This window comes from Schistocerca piceifrons, chromosome X, assembly GCF_021461385.2.
Source record: "Schistocerca piceifrons isolate TAMUIC-IGC-003096 chromosome X, iqSchPice1.1, whole genome shotgun sequence".
Classification (NCBI taxonomy): Eukaryota; Metazoa; Arthropoda; class Insecta; order Orthoptera; family Acrididae; genus Schistocerca; species Schistocerca piceifrons.
Window position 1 is genome coordinate 892912292 of NC_060149.1, and position 19297 is coordinate 892931588.

Consider the following 19297-nt stretch of genomic DNA (forward strand, 5'->3'; position numbering starts at 1 on the left):
CTTGCACCGCGGCAGGAAGACATGTACTGCTTGTCGGAGAGCACGGCCTTTCCAGTGTTTGCCATTTGCAATGTTGCCAAAGGATACTTGTGAACTGATTTCTGAGATGAAGTCGCTGCATTACACCCACTCAAGGAAAAGATAAATGTTACTAATTTAAGTTATGAAACATCTGTTAAAACAAAGGAGAGGCACACTTTTCATCGATAGTGAGTTTCCATTGTGGCTGGAGGCTGGTGGGTCAGCTGGTGTTGCAATGTGACGGCTGCAACTGGGTGTGTGCGGCCATTGGTTGGTTTCCAGGTGGATGGCACTGCTCTGGGTGATGTTGTGGCACTGGCTGTTGTGGCATGGCAGGTGTTTCGTGTCCTCTGGTGGCCTGCGTTTCAACAGCATCTTGTGCACTTGGATAAGTTGGCTTGGACCAGTCAATGGACACTACTGCGAAGAGTGAATGTCTATCATTTCATCCCACAACTGTGTATGAGACCTGGTAGGATCATTCCAGTGATCTGCCCAGTGTGCTGTATTGGATGAAAACATGCTTCATTATTGTCAGGTCTTTGAAATCAAAAGTAGCCTCTTTTCGATGCTGCGTAGTTCCACTTCGCTGCATGGCCTCCATTTGCCTCTGAAGTTGTGCAAAGAAATCGTGAGTAGAGCACAGGGGGCCAGGTTGTTTGAAAAACTCTCCTGGGAGATGCAGAGATTTTCTGTACACCAGCTCTGCTGGGGATGTCTGCAGATCTTTTAATGCGCTGTGTAGGAGTAGGTGCTCCACAATGCCATTTGTGGATGCACAATGTGGTGAAGTAATTTTCATACGTATCACCGTGACACAGTACTGGTAGTTAGAGGAGTGACCAGGAGTGCTCCTACCAAGTCCAGGTGGACATGTGAGAATAGTGCCTCTGTGATGTCACAACTTCTGAGCAGAGCTCATACATGCTGTGTTGTTTTGCACTTCTGGTGGGGACTACAGGTCTGTGTCTGTGTATGACAGTTGTTCTGTATACCAGGCCACACAAAATGCTGCACTACTAGCATCTGCATAGCATGGATCCAGGGATGGCTCAGTTCTTGTAGAATCTACAACACTTCCTTAGTCATAGAGGGCACTCAGCTGTTTGGTCCCTTAGGAATTCACACATTCATAGAGGGGCGTGCTCATATGGCTGCTGTCAGCCTGCTGACTCTTCACAGTATATCAGCTCCTCAGTGCTTGGCAGTGGCATGTATGCATCACAAGTGCAGTGTTGTCTTGCCTTTCAGCAGATCCATTTGACTTACCGTCATCATTTTCTACTGCTTCCAGCTTGGTGAAATCCATAGGTGGCAAATGGCTGTTGTAAATTGCAAAATAAAATTTTGTTGGTCGATTTGCACTGGGGCAGAATGTTAGTTCATGGTTGTGAAAATGTGAAAGCCAATGGCCGATTTTTTTGTAAGAAGAAACCCAAAAGCTGCCTGTTTACATTCTGTTGTAGTGAGTATGACTTGCATGAGGCCTCTCTGGCGGGCTTCAAATGCTGCCTGTAGGTCATCAGTCCCAGTGACAGACATGGAAGCACACACTTTGGAGCTGGCGAAAACAGCATGGAGTTGCGCCTGGGCCTCAGCAGCTTGGGACAAAAACAACAGTAAAAGTTTATCATCCCCAAGTACTTACACACTTCGTGCACTGCTTTTTAAGTGCGGATTTGTGCCCAACTGGCAAACCTACTGGTTGTGGAAACATAAAATCCTAGGAATGTCACTTTGTTGACACCAATGACACATTTGGCTGGATTTATGAGGATTCTGGTCATCAAGCCTTTGGAAAACTATGCATAAATGTCTTTTACATTCTTCTGAGGATGTGCCAACAACACATCATCTTCATAAGCAAAGCAGAAGTCTAGACCCTGCAAAATTTCATCAATAAAGTACTGAAAAGTCTTTACCAGTCGTCCTATTTTCTTATGGCACAGATGGCTGGCCCCATCAAACTCTGCATTTCAGATGCAGAATTGCATGGGAATTCAAATAGGCCAGGGGGAATAGTATTGCACTTTTGTGGATGTCCTTTGTTGCCACAGGTATTTGGTTATAGGCTTCTTACTAAATCCCAACATCGAGAAAACCGTGAATCCTGCTGTTTGGCACACACAGTTTCCTATGTGGCACATCAGTTGGCAATTGTTGACGTGTTAAGCCCCTTGTAGTCACCACAGGTGCACCATCCATCTGGTTTCTTCGGTACTGCTATGCCTGCTTGGACCATATTGTGTTGAATTCTGCTTCGGTGGTGCGAATTTTGATTGGGCCAGCCATATGGGCCATGAGAAAATAGGGTGTTTGGGTCTGGCCCCAATGTGATGCACTGTGGAGTGGGGAGGCAATGACAGCACTCCAGCAGGTCATGTGAGTGACAGGAACTCATTTAGCCGGTGCACTAGTGGCGATGGTGTGGTGAGTAAGTGTACTGAGGAATCGCTGCACTGTATGGGCTGGCATGCCACCTTCAGTGACATGCCCTAGTCCAAATTAGAAATGTTCCTCACATCCAGGATGAAGTCATAGGAGGATAGAGAATTGTACATGTACATAGATACTCTGCAAGCTACAGTATGGTGCGTGGCAGAGAGTACCCTGTACCAATATTTGTCATTTCCCGTCCAGTTCCACTCACAAATAGAGGGAGGGAAAAATGACTGTCTGTACACCCCCAATTTCCCATATATCTTCACGGTCCATATGCACAATGTATGTTGGCAACAGGAGAATCGTTCAGCAGTCCGCTTCAAGTACCGCTTCTGTAAATTGTCTAAATAGTGTTTCTCGAAAAGAATGTCACCTTCCCTCCAGGAATTCTCATGTAAGTTTCCAAAGCATATGCGTAACACTTATGTGTTGTTTTGAACATACCGGTAACAAATCTTAGGCCCGATGATAGTGCAGTTTAAGTCTCCAACTATAAATGGCCACTCGAATGACGTCCCTGAGCTGATGTTCCAAATTTAAATTCAGGAGCCCATATATAGCTACGAGCAAACCATTTGCAGCTACTAAGCTGTAATTTGCACATGATCATGGTTGCCACAGCAAGCACCTGGGAAACACGTATTTATTTGAGCCATTATCCCCCTAGAAACTGATGTTAGTGGTTCTGTCTGTTACCATGAAACGTTGTGGTGCTGGCATACTTCACTAACACAAAAGTAGCCCTAAGTGTTTAGTGTCGGAGAGGGAAGCTGCTGAATGAGGTCACCTTTCAGTAACTCGTACTTTCTAGAAGCAGGTGGGTTTGTAAGAATGTAACTAATACTGCTGGCAGAACGGATGTCTAGTGGTGTCACCACATGTTCTTATTTGGTGAAGTCTTTAGTTACCCCTCCAGTGACAAAATGGCTTTCGATGTGTATGAACCAAAATGATAGACAATCTGTCCAGAGAGCTGGTACTTCAAATGCAATGTGTTTCACTTGTAGTGCATGTACAGTCCCAGGAAGTGGCAGCAGGTAATAAGACTCACTGGGTGTGCAGTTGCAGTTGTAGGCAGGCACAGGCAGAATCACACCCAGGGCATAGGTAGAACTGGTGTTGGCGCAAATGGGCAGCTGGCAGGTGATGCCAAGAAATCTGGTACTCTTTCCTGGTCATGTTCGTAGCTGCTCCTGGTGTCGCTGTGGTGGTGTGACCATCTCTTCGACATGATGCTGCAGCTATTGTATCAGTTGTAATTGTTGCTGTAGTTGTTCCACTGGTACTTGTTGCTGTTGTAACTGTTGTTGCAGCTGTTCCATGATACTTTTTTTTTAGTCATCACTTTGTAGACACTCAATAAACAGCACAGTTCACCTAAAGCTAGGAACCCCTATTGTCTGCACAGCAACAAGATAAATAACTAATGAGGTATGCTCAGATGGAATATTTTAATATGGTACATACCAAAGGGCTTCATATTATAGCTACTTCCTTTTGTTGACATTTATTAATGGCATGTTCTCAGCTACAAATGACATATCTAAAGCCATTTTTTTGTGAATGATAACAGCATAATTGTTACAGATAAGATCAGGAAATGACTAGTATAGCAAGCCTTTCAGACTCTACAAGGCATAAATTCATTTTGCTCATGCAGGCTTCTGTTTAAGCAGCTGGGAATTCTTAGACTGACTATGCAGTACTTCTGCTCACTTTTGAGATTTATGGTTAACGTCATTAACCTGTTTAAAATGAAGTGGAACATCCATTCAGTGAATACAGTACAGAGGAACAATCTTTGTTGAGAGTATGTTCTTCACTAATATATTCAAAATACGCGTGAAGCCGTTCACAGAATACATTTGTTAAAATTTTCTTCCCATTGGGGAACATGATTAGCCCCTGTAGAAGTAACATATGTCCAGTTAATTATCTTACTACAATTATATACTGATCAGCCAGAACATTATGACCACCTACCTAATAACAGGTATGTTTGCCTTTGGCACAGATAACAGTGGTGACAAATCATGGCACTGAAGCAATGAGGCCTTCATAGGTTGCTAGAGGGAGTTGGCATCACACACACACACACACACACACACACACACACACACCGCGCGCGCGCCACCTAATTCTCCTTAAATTCTGGAGAGGGAGCGATGAGTTCCAACTCTACATTCAATCGCTACCAGATGTGTTCAATTGGGTTCAGATCTGGTGAGGTGGGGGGGGGGGGGGGGCAGCACATCAATTGGAACTTGCCACTGTGTTCCTTGAACCATTCCATCACACTTCTGGCCTTGTGACGTGGTGCATTATCTTGTTGCAAAATGCCACTGCCGTTTGGAAACATGATCGTTGTGAAGGGGTGTACGATACTCCTTGGCCATCATGGTGCCTTGCACAATCTCCACTGGATCCATGGATTCCCATGTGAATGTTCCCAGAGCATATTGGAGCTGCTGCCAGCTTGTCTCCGTCACATAGTACAGATTTCAAGGAGCTGTTCCCCTGGAAGATGACAGGTTTGCACTCTCCCATTGGCCTGATGAAGAAGGTATCAGGATCCATCAGACCATGCAGTGCTCTGCCACTACACCAGTGTCCATTGTCAATGATCACGTGCCCATTTCAGTTGTAGTTGCCGATGTCATAGTGTTAATGTTGGCACATCGGTGTTCTGTGTGTTCAGACACACTTTTACCCTCCCCAGCATTAAAGTTTCGTGCTAGTTCCACCACAGTTCGCTGCCTGTCATGTTTTACCAGTCTGCCCAGCCCGTGATGCTAGACATTTGTAATGAGGGGTGGCTGCCCAACTGCACAATGTCTGGACATGGTTTCATCTTGGTTTCGCCATGTGGTGAAGACACTCTTCACAAAACTTTTCGAACACCCAGCAAGTCTTGCAGTTTCCGAAGTGGGCCATCACAGTGTGCCCCAGTCAAACTCAGATAGATCATGTGGCTTTCCCATTCCACACATGGACAGCATGCCCATTGATACTAAATGCACCATGAGTGTGTGACTGACCAGTAGTCATTCCTTACTAGGCGATGCTGCTATCACATGTATGGGTTTATATGGATAGTAGGTCAGTGGTCATAATGTTCTGGCTGATCAGTGTAAGTCACTACAATGCAAAGCAAAGTACTAAAGTTATTCATGTAATGAGGATTCAGGCTCATTTAGAACTTTCGTGATCCTTATGTGGGTTTTGTCTTTTTTCCCCAAATCATTCTGGGCAAATGCTGTGATAGTCCCAGCAATAGGCAATCACCAGTGACTCTATCCTTCCTTGTTCATTATTTAGACTTGTAAAGGGAAGTAAACTTATAGTCGATATTTAGTGTTGTTGTTGTGGTCTCTGTGCTATTTTTGTTCTTGCATTTCATAGCTTCATCTTTCATTATTCCTTTTTTTCTGTGAGACCAGTGAATGTGAAGTTTTATTATCTCATTTGTCATGAACACAGATGACTAACTGAATAAAAATAAAGTGGCAAATAACCCATAAATTATGGACAGCGTAAAATATCTCACCGTCAGAAGTCTGCTGCAGTACATGGGATTTGTTCAGCATTAAATTAGTAACAAGGTTTTTTCCCCTCTTCTCAGCTGATTACATATGAAAGCGTTAGACTGTTTTTGCCCTGTACCGAGATGCAATAAGGCTGATAGCACGGGTTATTTAGCCAGTCTGTCATTGAATATGGTTTCTTACTTACGTCAAAGCCAACAGTGCTTCACTATGGTAAGTCACATTCATAAAGCTATCATGTCAACAGTGCCTTTTAAAATACTACTTGTTCTTGCTCAAAGTAGCTGTTTACAAACAAGTTTCCATGTCGCAAAGCCAGAGTCGTAACTCTAGTCATGGGAGGGGGGGGGGGGGGGGTGCCTGGGGCAAGTACCTATGGTCGAACACCTGCCCCTCCTCCATGCCTACTGTATTCCCCTTGCCCAACTCACCAAAAGCATCACTCACATCTCATGTCTCACAACCAGCACCCTCTCTCCTCCTCCAAGAACTTTGTCACCACCCTGGCCATTCTCATCCCACTAGAATCAAAAAGAAAGTAAGTGATAAAAAGCTTTTTAGAAAAACAGTCTAGTTAATTTTTAGTATTCTATTTAAACAATGTGATTTTCACAATATTTTCTCCAGTATTCCAACACTTGAAACAACTATTTGTCCATGCATTGTTACATACACTATTACTGCACACAGTGGTTGTGGTCTCTGGTCAAAGGCTTGTGTCATGTGGCACTTCTCACTTGTCTGTTGTATGCAAGTTGTCTCATGAAGTACTGTAGCTATTTTACTTGGTTTATTTGTTTAATGCAAACTGTTACATAGGCACAGTTTTGAGTATAATGTTAATATTTTTCCTGTTTGCTCATTTTATATTTGTATTGTTCAACTTTTTACTTTTTAAAATGTCGTATTACCACATTCTCAAAAAAGCATTTACTGAGATGTTCCTTCACACTCCCCCATTTTCCTGCCTTAATTCGTTTGTGCCTATCTTATTGATATTGCTTAAGTTCCTTATATATTCTGTTGTTTCATTCATAGTTCTTTCTTCTTTTAATTTGTTTGTGTATCACACTCCATGTTTTATACCTCCTGAACTAGCCTTGGCCAGTACTAATTTTATTTTATTGGTTTTGTTCATTAATATAAACTGTTATGTAGATGTTCTGTTCCAGTTTTGTGTTAAAGTTTTTTTCCCGTTTACTCCATTCATATTTATTTACTGTCAACTTTTTACATTGCATTACCACCACACTGTAAAGATGTTATGTACTGTACATTTGTGCTTCAACCTAGATGTGCAACTTCTTTTCCAATGTCCGTTACAAACGTAGTAATTTCTTTGGTGACAATAGTCAGTAAATGTCTTAAGAAGGTATTGTAAGCCAAAAACCAGTTTGCTTTTGTTCTTTTACTTAAAAGTAATACTGTAGAACAAAAGAAAACTAGCACTTTTCATTTATTATTATGTTATTCTACCTAGAGTAGACGGAAGATTCAGTTAACATGCATGCAAGTCACTTCATTTTTGCAGAACTACTGCAACTTGCATCCCTTGAACCATGTTAACGATACTAGAATCGAACGAAATTTGTGACATTATGGGAATTTATTGGTTGACAGGACACAGCTTGTCATCTTTGATGGAAAATCATCTCAGATGCATAAGTAACTTCAAGACTGTTGCAGAAAAGTGCATTATGACCCTTAACGTTCGTGTTGAATATTAATTAGTTGTATTATTTGTAACCTCAGACTTTTTTGTGGATTGTGCAGTTATCTAGAATTAGGCAACTAACAGACTTCACTTCATTGATAGGATCCTGGAAAAGTGTAATCCATCTTCAAAAGAGATTGTTTACAAAATATGAGAAAAACTAATCAATTATTCTGTACCTGTCAGCTGTATGAGAACTGTTAGCACAGTCTGAAAGGACTCAAATCCACGTAGCTCGTATGCAAGAACACTGCCTCTAGAACACACATTATCAGCATTCTGTGGACATTTGTGAACATACAATAATATATATCGTATTTTCTAATTTTTCTGTTTTCCTTTCAGTTTTTCCAAATTTTTCCTTCCTTACTTTCTTCTGGTGTCCCAGAACCCCTTGTTTTCTGTGGCTCTGGGACATTGCCGTAGCCTAGTGTTGCTGTCAAATATGTGTGTGTGATGTGAAAAATCTATTTTTACCTATACCTTGGGTACACGTGATTTTAATATAAGCTGCTCAAAAAGGCATTGCACCACATGTACATCCAAGTGTGTGTGGAGACCTAGATTCAAGGGGAGTAGGAAATGAAAAAATAAGCATTATGGAAATAAAAGGCAAGATATTAAAATAAAGGCAGTGTATTCAGAAGTACACACCTGTAAATGAAAATCTGTTTCTGGGTAACATTCAGTAGTATGTTTCTCCACTCATGCATTTTTAATGTGGTTGAATCTTCCTTGGCATGCTGTCCCACTCTTTGATGGTGGCCCTTTTGAGAACATCCAGTGTGTGAAGGAGGTTCCCGTGTCAACAAACTAAAAGTTTTAGCTGGTCCCAAGCATGCACATTTGTGTTGATATTTTCGGATATGATAGGACATTCCATTCAGTTTATTCCTTCTTTCCAAAGAAAGATTTACATGAGGTGGGCATAGTCTGCTCATGCATTAACATATTGGAATGTGAAAACACTGTTCAAATGTTGTTTGTAAAATTAAACAGTAGTTTGGAGGACCCTGTCATTACTCAGTACTGCCCACAAATGATCCTAGATAGCGATGAGAAATGGTATAGATACACCATACCAGCCCAGAAGAGGACTCTCTCATCTTCCTGCTGAACGCATGAGTGTGTGCGCCTGGGAGGGAACATGGCCACCTTCACACACACTCCTAAGCAACAGATCAGCCCTGCACTTAGTGAAGAGAACCAATGCCATTGATCGAGGTTCCATTCTATGTGTTCCCTCATCTTTTTTATTCACACTCTACGGTTCTGGGGGCTTTGTACAGTTGCTCATGATAGGCACCTTAAGCCAGTTTAATTGTATGTAGATGATTGCATACTACCTAGGTTGACATTACCCTTCCTGTTGTCTCCAAATAGAGGTTACACAGTTCTGACACATTCTCCACAGCACCTCTGGGCAATCGTTTGTTGTTAGCTGTCATCAGCTGGTGTTGTTGGCTGTAGACAACCAGTGAAAGGCAGGTCTTCAATATTTCATGTCTTCCAAAACTATTGAATGTTAGTGATACCACTATGGTGTTTGCCAATTGGGTGGGCTACTTGCCATGCTTCTTGCCATAAATAGACTACACATGCTCAGTCTAAGCTTAAAATGACTTTTTGAGACATGTTGACAGACTGAGAAATGTCCTTGAGCCTCGATCTCGTGATTACAATTGGAGAACAAATATACACTGCTGAACTACAGTGAGAGTGCAAGTTTTCTTTTACCTCCCTTGTTGATAGGGCTGTACGAAGTTATTTTCCATTGAGAGAGACATTCCCAATATAAAAAAATATCATCTATGCCAATTATGACAATGTTGCAAAACTTTTTGGCAGTTTGTGTGAAATTAGTTTGAGTAAGATATTTTTTGCTATTCCCTTCTCTTTGTCAATTATGCATTCAGGTTTTGACCCCTGGTGAATGCCAAAGTGTTTAGTGTTGAAGACTCCAAAACAAAGAAGCTTTCACTGGCATAAAAAAGGCCCTGTGTTGTTCTGATTTCTTCTGTGCCCTGTTCATAACAAGCAGATGGCATAGTGATTAAAACACTGGAGTTGTGCGAAGATTCAAGTGGGGAATGATTGAAGTCTGTATACAGGCATCACAGTATGAGTTTCCTTGGGAAAGGGTATGTGATTGAGAACTTGACACACACACACACACACACACACACACACACACACACACACACACACACACGTACATGCAAGTAATCTTTTTCTTACTTGTTGGGTGCTGCGGGAGTCAGTGAAAATAACTCATCTGCCTTCACATGTGTGAAAAAAATTTAGACCATGTATCTTACACTCTGCTGTGAAAAGTGTATTGTTTTGAAATTTTCTGACAGATAAAAACTGTGTGCCACACCAGTATTCAAATGCAGAACCTTGCTTTGTGGGCCATGTTGACATTTGTGTGACTTTTGTTTTCTTTAAATAATCTGTGTTGTCACTAATTTAAATATTTACTACTATTCAGAAAGTTATTGTTTTGTGATTTACTTTGTTAAATAAATTATTGTTAGTTATTTGATTTTACCTATTCAGAACTAGTGTTATATGTGAGTTATTCTTGGAGGGTGATAGTACAGGCCCACTCATTAGTATTTTGTTACTGTTGGGATGTTAACAGGGGAGCAATTATTAAAAGATTTGCATTAGCTGTTGTGAAAGTGTCTGTGGAATAAAGTTGTGTTCAGTCTACTGGTCGTGTTGTACTTACACCTAATTACGATAATTCCTGTTGTCATGATTATCATCAATATTAACTAAGGTTCTCAATTTCTTCTAATGAAATTCTTACTTTATTTTTACTAAATGTTACAGGTTACATTGATAGACAATCTGGAATTATATGGTGTGGTTATGCAAGACTTTTCTCGTGAATGTCAACATGGCGTGGCTGCCAGCACAAGCATAAGCTCAGTTCCTGGGAAGAAAAGTCAGCAGCTGATGGTACAGGGTGACCAAACGATTTTTGTTGAAAAACTTTTGAGGAGTAAGTAAAGAAATAAAATCATGACTTTCTGAAGTAATACAGATGAAGATAGGCAATGTTCCTACTTATATGCTGTCAAATATATTTCAACTAAATTCATGAATAAGCTTCCTTTTTAGATATTACTGTACCAGCTGTAACATTCAAAAGTTTTTTCTGCTTTATAGAGAATGAAGCGCATGTTTATTTTCATTATTGTGTACATTTAATTCATCACGCTAAGCAATCAATGTTTTCTGTTTAAATTACAGACAACAATCAGTAAGTAATTTCAATCTTTGTTCACAGCAAAATATGAAATACCAAAGAGATATATACTGGCTGGAAACTGAAGAAGCCAAACGGGTTGTCATATAATGAGACAACATGGTAGGCTTGAAGCTACAGGTGACAGGAGTGGTGAAATGAAGGCTGATATTTTCATTTGAAGATTTTAAAATGCCACTTTTGAAGATTCACTGCAATGAGGTGTTAAATCCTAACAAAAAATGTACTTCTGGTACTAGTTGAATAAACATACAAATATCTGTGAGTGTACTGTGAGATCCTTAACTAGTGGAATTGTGATGAAAGGGAACCTTTTGACATTCATTCATTGCATGTACTTTCAAAGGGAATGATGTATGTACAGCTGCTTTGCAGAATGAGCTCAAGCAGCATTCTGCACGCATTCATGGTCTTGGCTCCTTCATGATTACATGCAGGATAATGATGCTTTCCCTAAGATGAAAGTACAGAAGCAGTCATTCTGCACAAAGCATGAAGATACAATAAGATAGCCCTGAAAATTGCTGCAGTCACATATGTACACAGAAGTTTACATGAGTAGACACGTAGTATCATAACTCCATGTATTAAGGATCTCAAATTGTATGGGTTTGGTAGGTTTTCATATTTTAATTGCTCAGCTTCTTATGTTAATATGACTGTGGACATAATGTGTTACTTATACCTTCTTTTACATTTTTTATGTATTTTTATGATGCTGGGTAATATTTGTTGCTGTAAAAAGTTCCTGGTATTAAAAAAATAAACATTTTTTGCGTATTTTGTCTTTCTGTTTGGTCATCTTCTACAGCAACTGTTAAATAACAAGTATTATTTGACTTTTTCTGCAATAAAAAAATTTCACCAGGAATGTAAGTGCTATAGTTCTCATTCGCTTCATACATTCAGCACATGTATTTGCAAAACAGTGGACACAAAGGAAATCTAGTTACAAATCTGAACAATGAAATAACACACACACACACACACACACACACACACACACACTACTGTATGCAAAAATAATTACAACTGCAGTAGAATTTGTGTGAAGTTAACTATAGCAAAAAGTTCACAAAATTAAATTGAAGTTTACATGAAAACAAAATGCAGTTAAAGTCCCAGACTTCTAAAAACCAGAAAATGTGTTTGTGAAAGTGATATTGAGCATTTTTCAATCTCTGCTAATGAGAGGAAAATCCAGCGGTCTTCGAAGCATGTGGAAATAAGTTATAAATATGTACAGCATATCACATTCATAAGCAAAACTGTTCATAACACTAGAAATAGAATATAAAAATGTGTTATTTATGCAAAACACATACTGAATTACCATTAAGTATGCTTTACACAATGTGAAGCATGGGTGAAAACCTTTCGTACTTGCAATACACCTAAGCCAGGAAAGGCCAAATAATAAATAACAATTATCTTAAAAATATACATAATAAATCATTTGCCACATAAAGATGAAGAAATATCAATGATACCATTGTCAAATATCATAATTTGGACAATGACCAAAATACCAAACTGCTTGTTCTGATGAAGGTTTCTGTTGTTGCCCATAATTATTAGTCAAAGCTGAGAATATTCTTGCCAAACTTTTACTTGATTCCACTCCCCAATATCATCAGAACTAGTCAATTACCCCATTATTAATGATCTCCTTGCTGCTAATACATGTAGCTCATAACTCATGAATGTTAATAAATTATTAAAATTTTGTTAGGGAAAGTGGTGTTATTTCCTAGGTAAATAAAATTCGTATTTACAGTTTGTTCGTTACCAGCATAAGCACTTTGATTATGTAAAAAATTTAAGTGGCATTTTGTGCTGCATGTAAAGACATTAATGGTACAGTATTTTGTGGGCTCAACATTATTTCAGTAAGGTTGTTACACATTACACTTTGAAATTGTTGAATAATGATACAGATATGTGTTTAAATGTGAGCTTACAGGGTTTATTTTGCAGAAATTGCTCACTCTGTAACCTTAAATTTTGTCTATTTAATGATGACTCATTTTTAATTAGCTTTAAATTAATCAGTGCTCTTTGTGGTAAAGTATAGAATTTAATCACAATAAATAAATAGTGTTGTGTGGATTAAATTTTTCACATAAGTTTAAATATGGATTGCTGCATATAATTTCCTAGTTGTGAAGCGAATGTGAAGATGTTGTATTCTGCTATGATTTCAATGAAGTATAGTAGACAGCTTAGAACAAGATCGGTCATGGCATGGAAAATTTCGTGTGTGCACAACGTGTTCCATGTATGTCGTCAGAGGCTTGGCACATCTTAGATTTGCTCAGTATTTTTCAGGAGAGTGTGACATTTCATTGAACAGTGCAATGTGACACTTTCTTCTAGCGTTTGGTGCAGCATTTTGCATTCACCACTCAGCATATATTATGCAGTCACATAATGGACACGTACTACAAATTTGCTTTGGAATGGCATTGCAGCACCATGCAGAAAGAATTTAGATTTAGTTGATGATGAAACAGCAAAAAATTGCAGTGATCGACAGATGATTTGTATGGGATTTTTTATTCTGTACCCTACGAAGCACTTTGTGCTAAATTAATGGGCATGTAGCGCATAGTGAAATTGGTGGTATGAATAATGAATTTCCTGGAGTTGCACACATTATTACATTGCCAGTTGCAACTTTTTTTTTATGAAACTGAACGAGGAGTATGGAGGTGTTGTATATTACTGAAAAAGAAAGTTGATTAAGGCGTGGGGCATGGCTTGAACGATTTTTTGATTTAAGACACACTATTGTTGAGTTTCTGAAGGAAAAAGAAAAGCAGTAATGAAAATTAGAACATCCTGAATGGATTTAAGGCCTTGCACTTTAAATGGACTAGACTGCACACTACCCACAGTGAGACATTGCAGGATGAGAAATGACTTATTTTTGATCTGGTGGGGATGCAGTTAAAAAGAAAATCACATTGTTGAAGGACAAATTCTGACAACAAAAAGCATCCAGTTCCCTAAGCTCACTGCTGTCAAAATGCAAATTTTGAAGAATTCATTGTGGCACTGGAAGATTTTCAGGATTAGCTTTTTAAACATTTTGAGGACACCAGTCGTACATCTGTTTCTGAGAAGTTTTTGAGACTGTTTGTTGTTGCAGTTCAAAGCACCCCTGTACATGTGCAGATAGAACACACACATCTGCAGTGGAATTCCCATTTGAAAGGCAAAATTGTTTTATGATGAAACTGTCCAGGAGGTCTACATTGATTCATCAGGAAGAGTTTGTCTCCATAATGAGGTTGCAAACGTGGTACAATGTTTTGATCAACATGTATGTGAAAGACTTTTTTTCACTTATGAAACCAATTGAGTCACGATTACATGGCAACCCGGGTGACAAAAATCTGCAACATTGTCTGCATCCATCCATATGCAGTGTGTACCAGATAGAAATTTTTATTATGTCTTCAGCGTGTCAGAAATAAATAATACTGAAAATTTTTGTGTTTGTGATCTGTGTTCTTCTGAAACAGGAAATCAAACTGCATACAAGATATTAAGTTTCCTTATGTGATTGCATTACCATCTAAATGCAGCACATTTGCAGTTTTACCCTCAGAGAGTGTGGTGGGCTATTGGGGAAGTGTGCAGTCAGGTGACAGAGTTCTGCACATGAGAGAGAGCACTGTACACATGCAGAATTCTGCCATCCCTGGTTTAGAAGAATGACTGAGAGAGATGATGTGGGGAAACATCCCGCAGCTGCCCGCGGTCTGTATTATTGGCTGTCCAAAGCATATTGTCATACTACTAAGCTTCATGGTTAGCCTTGTTGTGTATCATTATTTGTCATTCATGGTCTCCTTTTTTCTTCTGTTTCATAAGAACAGCACCAGTGACAAAGGTGAAAATTGTAGTAAAACATGCATGCAGGCATCATCCCCCACTGCAAGCAAGAAACAGATGAGGAAACCTTGCCATTGGCAGTGTTTCATTATGTTGAAACATAACTAGTATAATGACAAAATCCACTGATTAACAGATTATTTTTACTGCAGCTGCACCATGTGCATACAAATGAATATGACCGATATTATTCTGGAAGTATCTGTACATTGAAGAGGTGAGGCAGTATAATATATTTACATCTCTTGCACCTCTTGAAATCAGCCAGAGCTACAATGCCAACATAATTTCAATATTGAAGATGTTTTTAGAATGATGTGTACTATTCTGCTCTGTAGCATGTAACAAATCACACCTGATTCGCTGCCAAATTCCTGTTGCATGCATTTTTTTCAGCAGCAGTCAGTACATGTCTCCATATAAGTAATACTCATAATATTATTGCCACATTACACAAATAGGACATTCTTATAAGTCAAAACTTTCAGATGTAAATGAGTTACCTGCTGCTTTTGACTGTGATCTTGCATATGAAGGCAAGTATTTTAATGTTATTCCCAACCCAGTCTTAAATCTTTAGGTGGATTCTGCTTAAATGTAAAGCCTTTTTATCAGTTATTAGGCCAGTTTATGTTGCAGCTGTTTTTTGTGTGAACTCCAGCTGATTTGCTTTCTTATAATCCAGTCGAGCTGATTGCTTTGCCTTCTGCCCATCATCTTCATCATCACTGATATAAAAGATGGCCACTACACCAGGATGAAAAACTGTGGAACATCTATTTTTTGTTGACCCCTCCCCCCCCCCCCCCCCCTCCTCCTCTCCGCTCTGCCCCCTTCTCCAGTATTTTATTAGCATCACCCTATCCTGCATTCTCTGACTAACGTTTTCTTAGTAGTTACCTATCCTGCCCCCCCCCCCCCTGCCTTCCTGCATTGATGCCACTCGTGCCTCCTACTACCTACAATTTTCATACCTGACTGGTGGTAGAAAAGGGAGTGAATATACATATACATACACATACACATTTACATGTATACTCTGCAAACTCCTGTGAATTGCTGACATATCACATGTCAGGATTTATAGTCATTCCAACCACGTACAGAGTGTAGGAAGGAGGACTGCTTGAATGCTGCTGTGTGAGCTGTAATTAGTGTAATTTTGCTTTCATGGTCCGTGTGGGAGTGACAGGGCTGGGGCTGAAGAATATGGCTAGATTCTTCAGTTAATACTGGTTGTTTTTGTCTCTCTTCAGGGGTCTAGCAATTCAAGTTTTTTGACATTTCTGCGACTCACTCCTGTGAACTGAACAAACCTTTGACTTTTCCTGCCACTCTTCATTGTATATTTTCAGTATAAACAAACATGAGCAACAGGAACCTAACACACTTACCATGAAGACACCTGAAGTTCCTTCTACTTCTCTGTTTTCTCTATTTATTGACAAAGACACATTTTGCCTCTGTGGAACATCTTCAGATTAACCTAGGTATGTAAAATAACATTGTGAGGCATAGGTCTATTAAAAACGGGGTGATGGGGGTGGTACGAGGCAAAGTTCCATGCCAGATCTAATTAACAGTAACTATGAATTTGCATAGGAAGTATTGTGGTGAGCCAACATCCATCCTTTAATGCCAGCATATAGCATTAAGATAAAAATTATAAGGAAACATCATCCTGTCATAATTGGAAATGAAGTACCATGCTTCTTGACAGAGGGTAGGGGAAGGATGCGAGAGACCTGCACCGCCATTCTAGGCAAGGTCCTAATGGAGGTGATTTGCCGTTCCATTCCTCTGACCATGATGATGATGATGACACAACAACATCCAGTCATCTTGGGGCAGGTGAAAATTCCTGACCCTGCTGGGAATCAAACCTGGGACCCCGTGCTCAGGAAGCGAGAACGCTACCACAAGACCACAAGCTGTGGACCCAGCCATCATTAGGCAGATAAAAGCATTAGGGTCTGAAACCAGGAAAAAATGCCCAACTAAAACTGCAATATCTAATGGAAAGAGGAACTGTGGTAAACCAAGAAAAATATTGAAAATAGCCTACATAATATAGAGATAACTGCATTCTGGCACACACAGCATGGAGTGTTGTGTATAGTGGATGAAATGTAAATATTATGTGGTTGAGAACACAAGGAATGTCAAACATCATAGGCAGCCACACAAACATAGAGCTGTAAAGCCAAGTTTATACCTAGTGATAGACATTAAGAGTAGTTGGCACTGGTTAGTCAACACACTTAAGAAAAGTGCTTTTATGGCTAAATTACATATGCAGAAAACAATACATTAGGTAAAGAGTAAAATTAAATTAGTAATTAGTGCAGATATAGTGATAAAATAAGTGCAAAGATACATGCTGTATGGGGGTAAAATGATCCCTATAAAGTAAGAAATTGTTAAAACTAGCCTAACAACAAAAAACTTAAAATAAGAGTAAAATATAACAAGTCTAACAACGGAAAATCCAGGATGGAATGTAACAATATCAAAGAAGGAAAGTTACTACTTACCATATAGCAGAGATGCTGAGTCGTGATAGGCACAATAAAAAGATTCACACACTCGCAGCTTTCGGCCATTAAGGCCTTTGTCAGCAGTAGACACGCATACACACACTCACGCAAACGCAACTTGCACACATGTCTGCGGTCTCAGAGAGCTAAAACTACACTGGCAGACCGCAGAGAGAGAGAGAGAGAGAGAGAGAGAGATAGAGAGAGAGAGAGAGAGAGAGAGAGAGAGAGAGAGTGTGTGTGTGTGTGTGTGTGTGTGTGTGTGTGTAATGGCCGAAAGCTATGAGTGTGTGAATCTTTTTACTGTGCCAATCCCGGTTCACCATCTGTGATATATGGTGAATAGCAACTTTCCTTCTCTGGTATTGTTACATAACAAGTCTGGTTTTTTACATTCAGACAGAAGCTAAAGAAATGAGTAAGGGAGTGTCACACATACAATTAAGAACTATTGATGGGTTAGTGTAGTGGTTATCATAATAAAACTGGTCTCTGCTAACCAGTTGATCATTCATTAATATAGTGTTCTCTGGAGAACTTAAGAATTTCCATTTCCTGTAAAAGATTTACCTTTTCCCTTTGCATGTGGTATGGAGTACATGTAAATTCTTAAACATCAGGGGCCAGTGGCCACAAGGCTTTAGTTGATCAGCAACAGTCGAATGCTGTTTCATCTGTCTTTTCTTATTAAGTAAATATTCACTAAACCTTGTTCAAAATTTCTTACCAGTCTGGCCCACATGTGAAGCTTCACAGTCGATGCACTCAATTCTATAAACCCCGGAGTTTGCATATTTGCCATTAATAGTATTTTCTAAATACCCTTGTAAGGTCATACAATAGTGTTTCTATAAAAGGAGCTTTGACAAATTTTGTATTGGCGGGTAACAGACTGAGTGGAAATTTAGATTCATAAGGATCAGTTTTTGTTGATAAAAATCATCTGTAATATTAGGGTCGTATTCATTGCTGATTGCGATATATCTAAGGTTTGCTAATGCTTCCTCAATGGAAGAGTGACTTAGGGGAAGTTCAGTGATATGGTGATCGCGTATTTTTTTGTAAAAGTTCATCCTGTGCCAATATGAATGACAAAGAGAAAAATGAATGATGGAATCGCTTGTTGTTGGTTTATGAAAGAGGTCAGATTTGACACTACCTCCCTCTAGTCATAATTGTGGATCTAAATAACTGAGAATCTTGTTGCCATCCGTTAACTTGTGAGTGAAGGCCATCTGATGGTGTAACAAATTATAATCTTAAACAAGATCCGGAACCTCCTCCACAGTACTGTTGAGGTTACTAAAAATGTCATCGACATAATGCCTATGGAAAACGATCTGCTTGGGCCTGTCTATGTCATTTTTAAAATAAACACATTCTAAATAATTAACAACAAATGTTATATGAATGTGTGGTGTCTGTTCTTTTGGACAAGTCAAAAGAACAAACACCATGCGGAATCTGCAGCTGTGATATGTATTATGTAAACTGAATGTGGAGGGGGGAGAAAGGAAAGGAAAGGGAAGGGAAAGAACTATTAATGTCAGCTGCATTGGGACTTTTTGTAGAATCAGTGGCGACGAGTGAAAATGGGTGCCTCACTGGGATTCAAACCGGGGATCTCCTGCTAACTAGGCAGTTGTGTTAACCACTGCAACACCCGAACACAGTGTTTATTGCAATTGAATGAACTATCTCGGCATGCCCCTTGGCACTAGGTGGGAATGTGGGTCAGTTGAGGGGCATACCAAGATAGTCTGTGCAGTTGCTATAATCACTGTATCCAGGTGGTGCACTGGTTAATGCAACTGCTTAGTAAGCAGTAAATCCTAGGTTCGAATCTGAGTCTGGCACACAT

General features: G+C 39.6%; 1 protein-coding gene across 2 annotated transcripts in view; it reads left to right on the forward strand.

Moving 5' to 3' along the window:
- The window catches only part of LOC124721348 (eukaryotic translation initiation factor 2D), a 177817-nt gene extending 166038 nt beyond the window's left edge, over positions 1-11779 (forward strand). For both annotated transcript variants that reach the window (XM_047246270.1, XM_047246269.1), the window contains 2 exons: positions 10561-10732; positions 11021-11779. In XM_047246270.1, the coding sequence (XP_047102226.1) occupies positions 10561-10732; positions 11021-11064 (216 nt within the window). In that variant the 3' untranslated portion in view covers positions 11065-11779. The remainder of the gene's footprint in view (positions 1-10560; positions 10733-11020) is intronic.
- The last annotated feature ends 7518 nt before the right edge of the window (positions 11780-19297 follow it).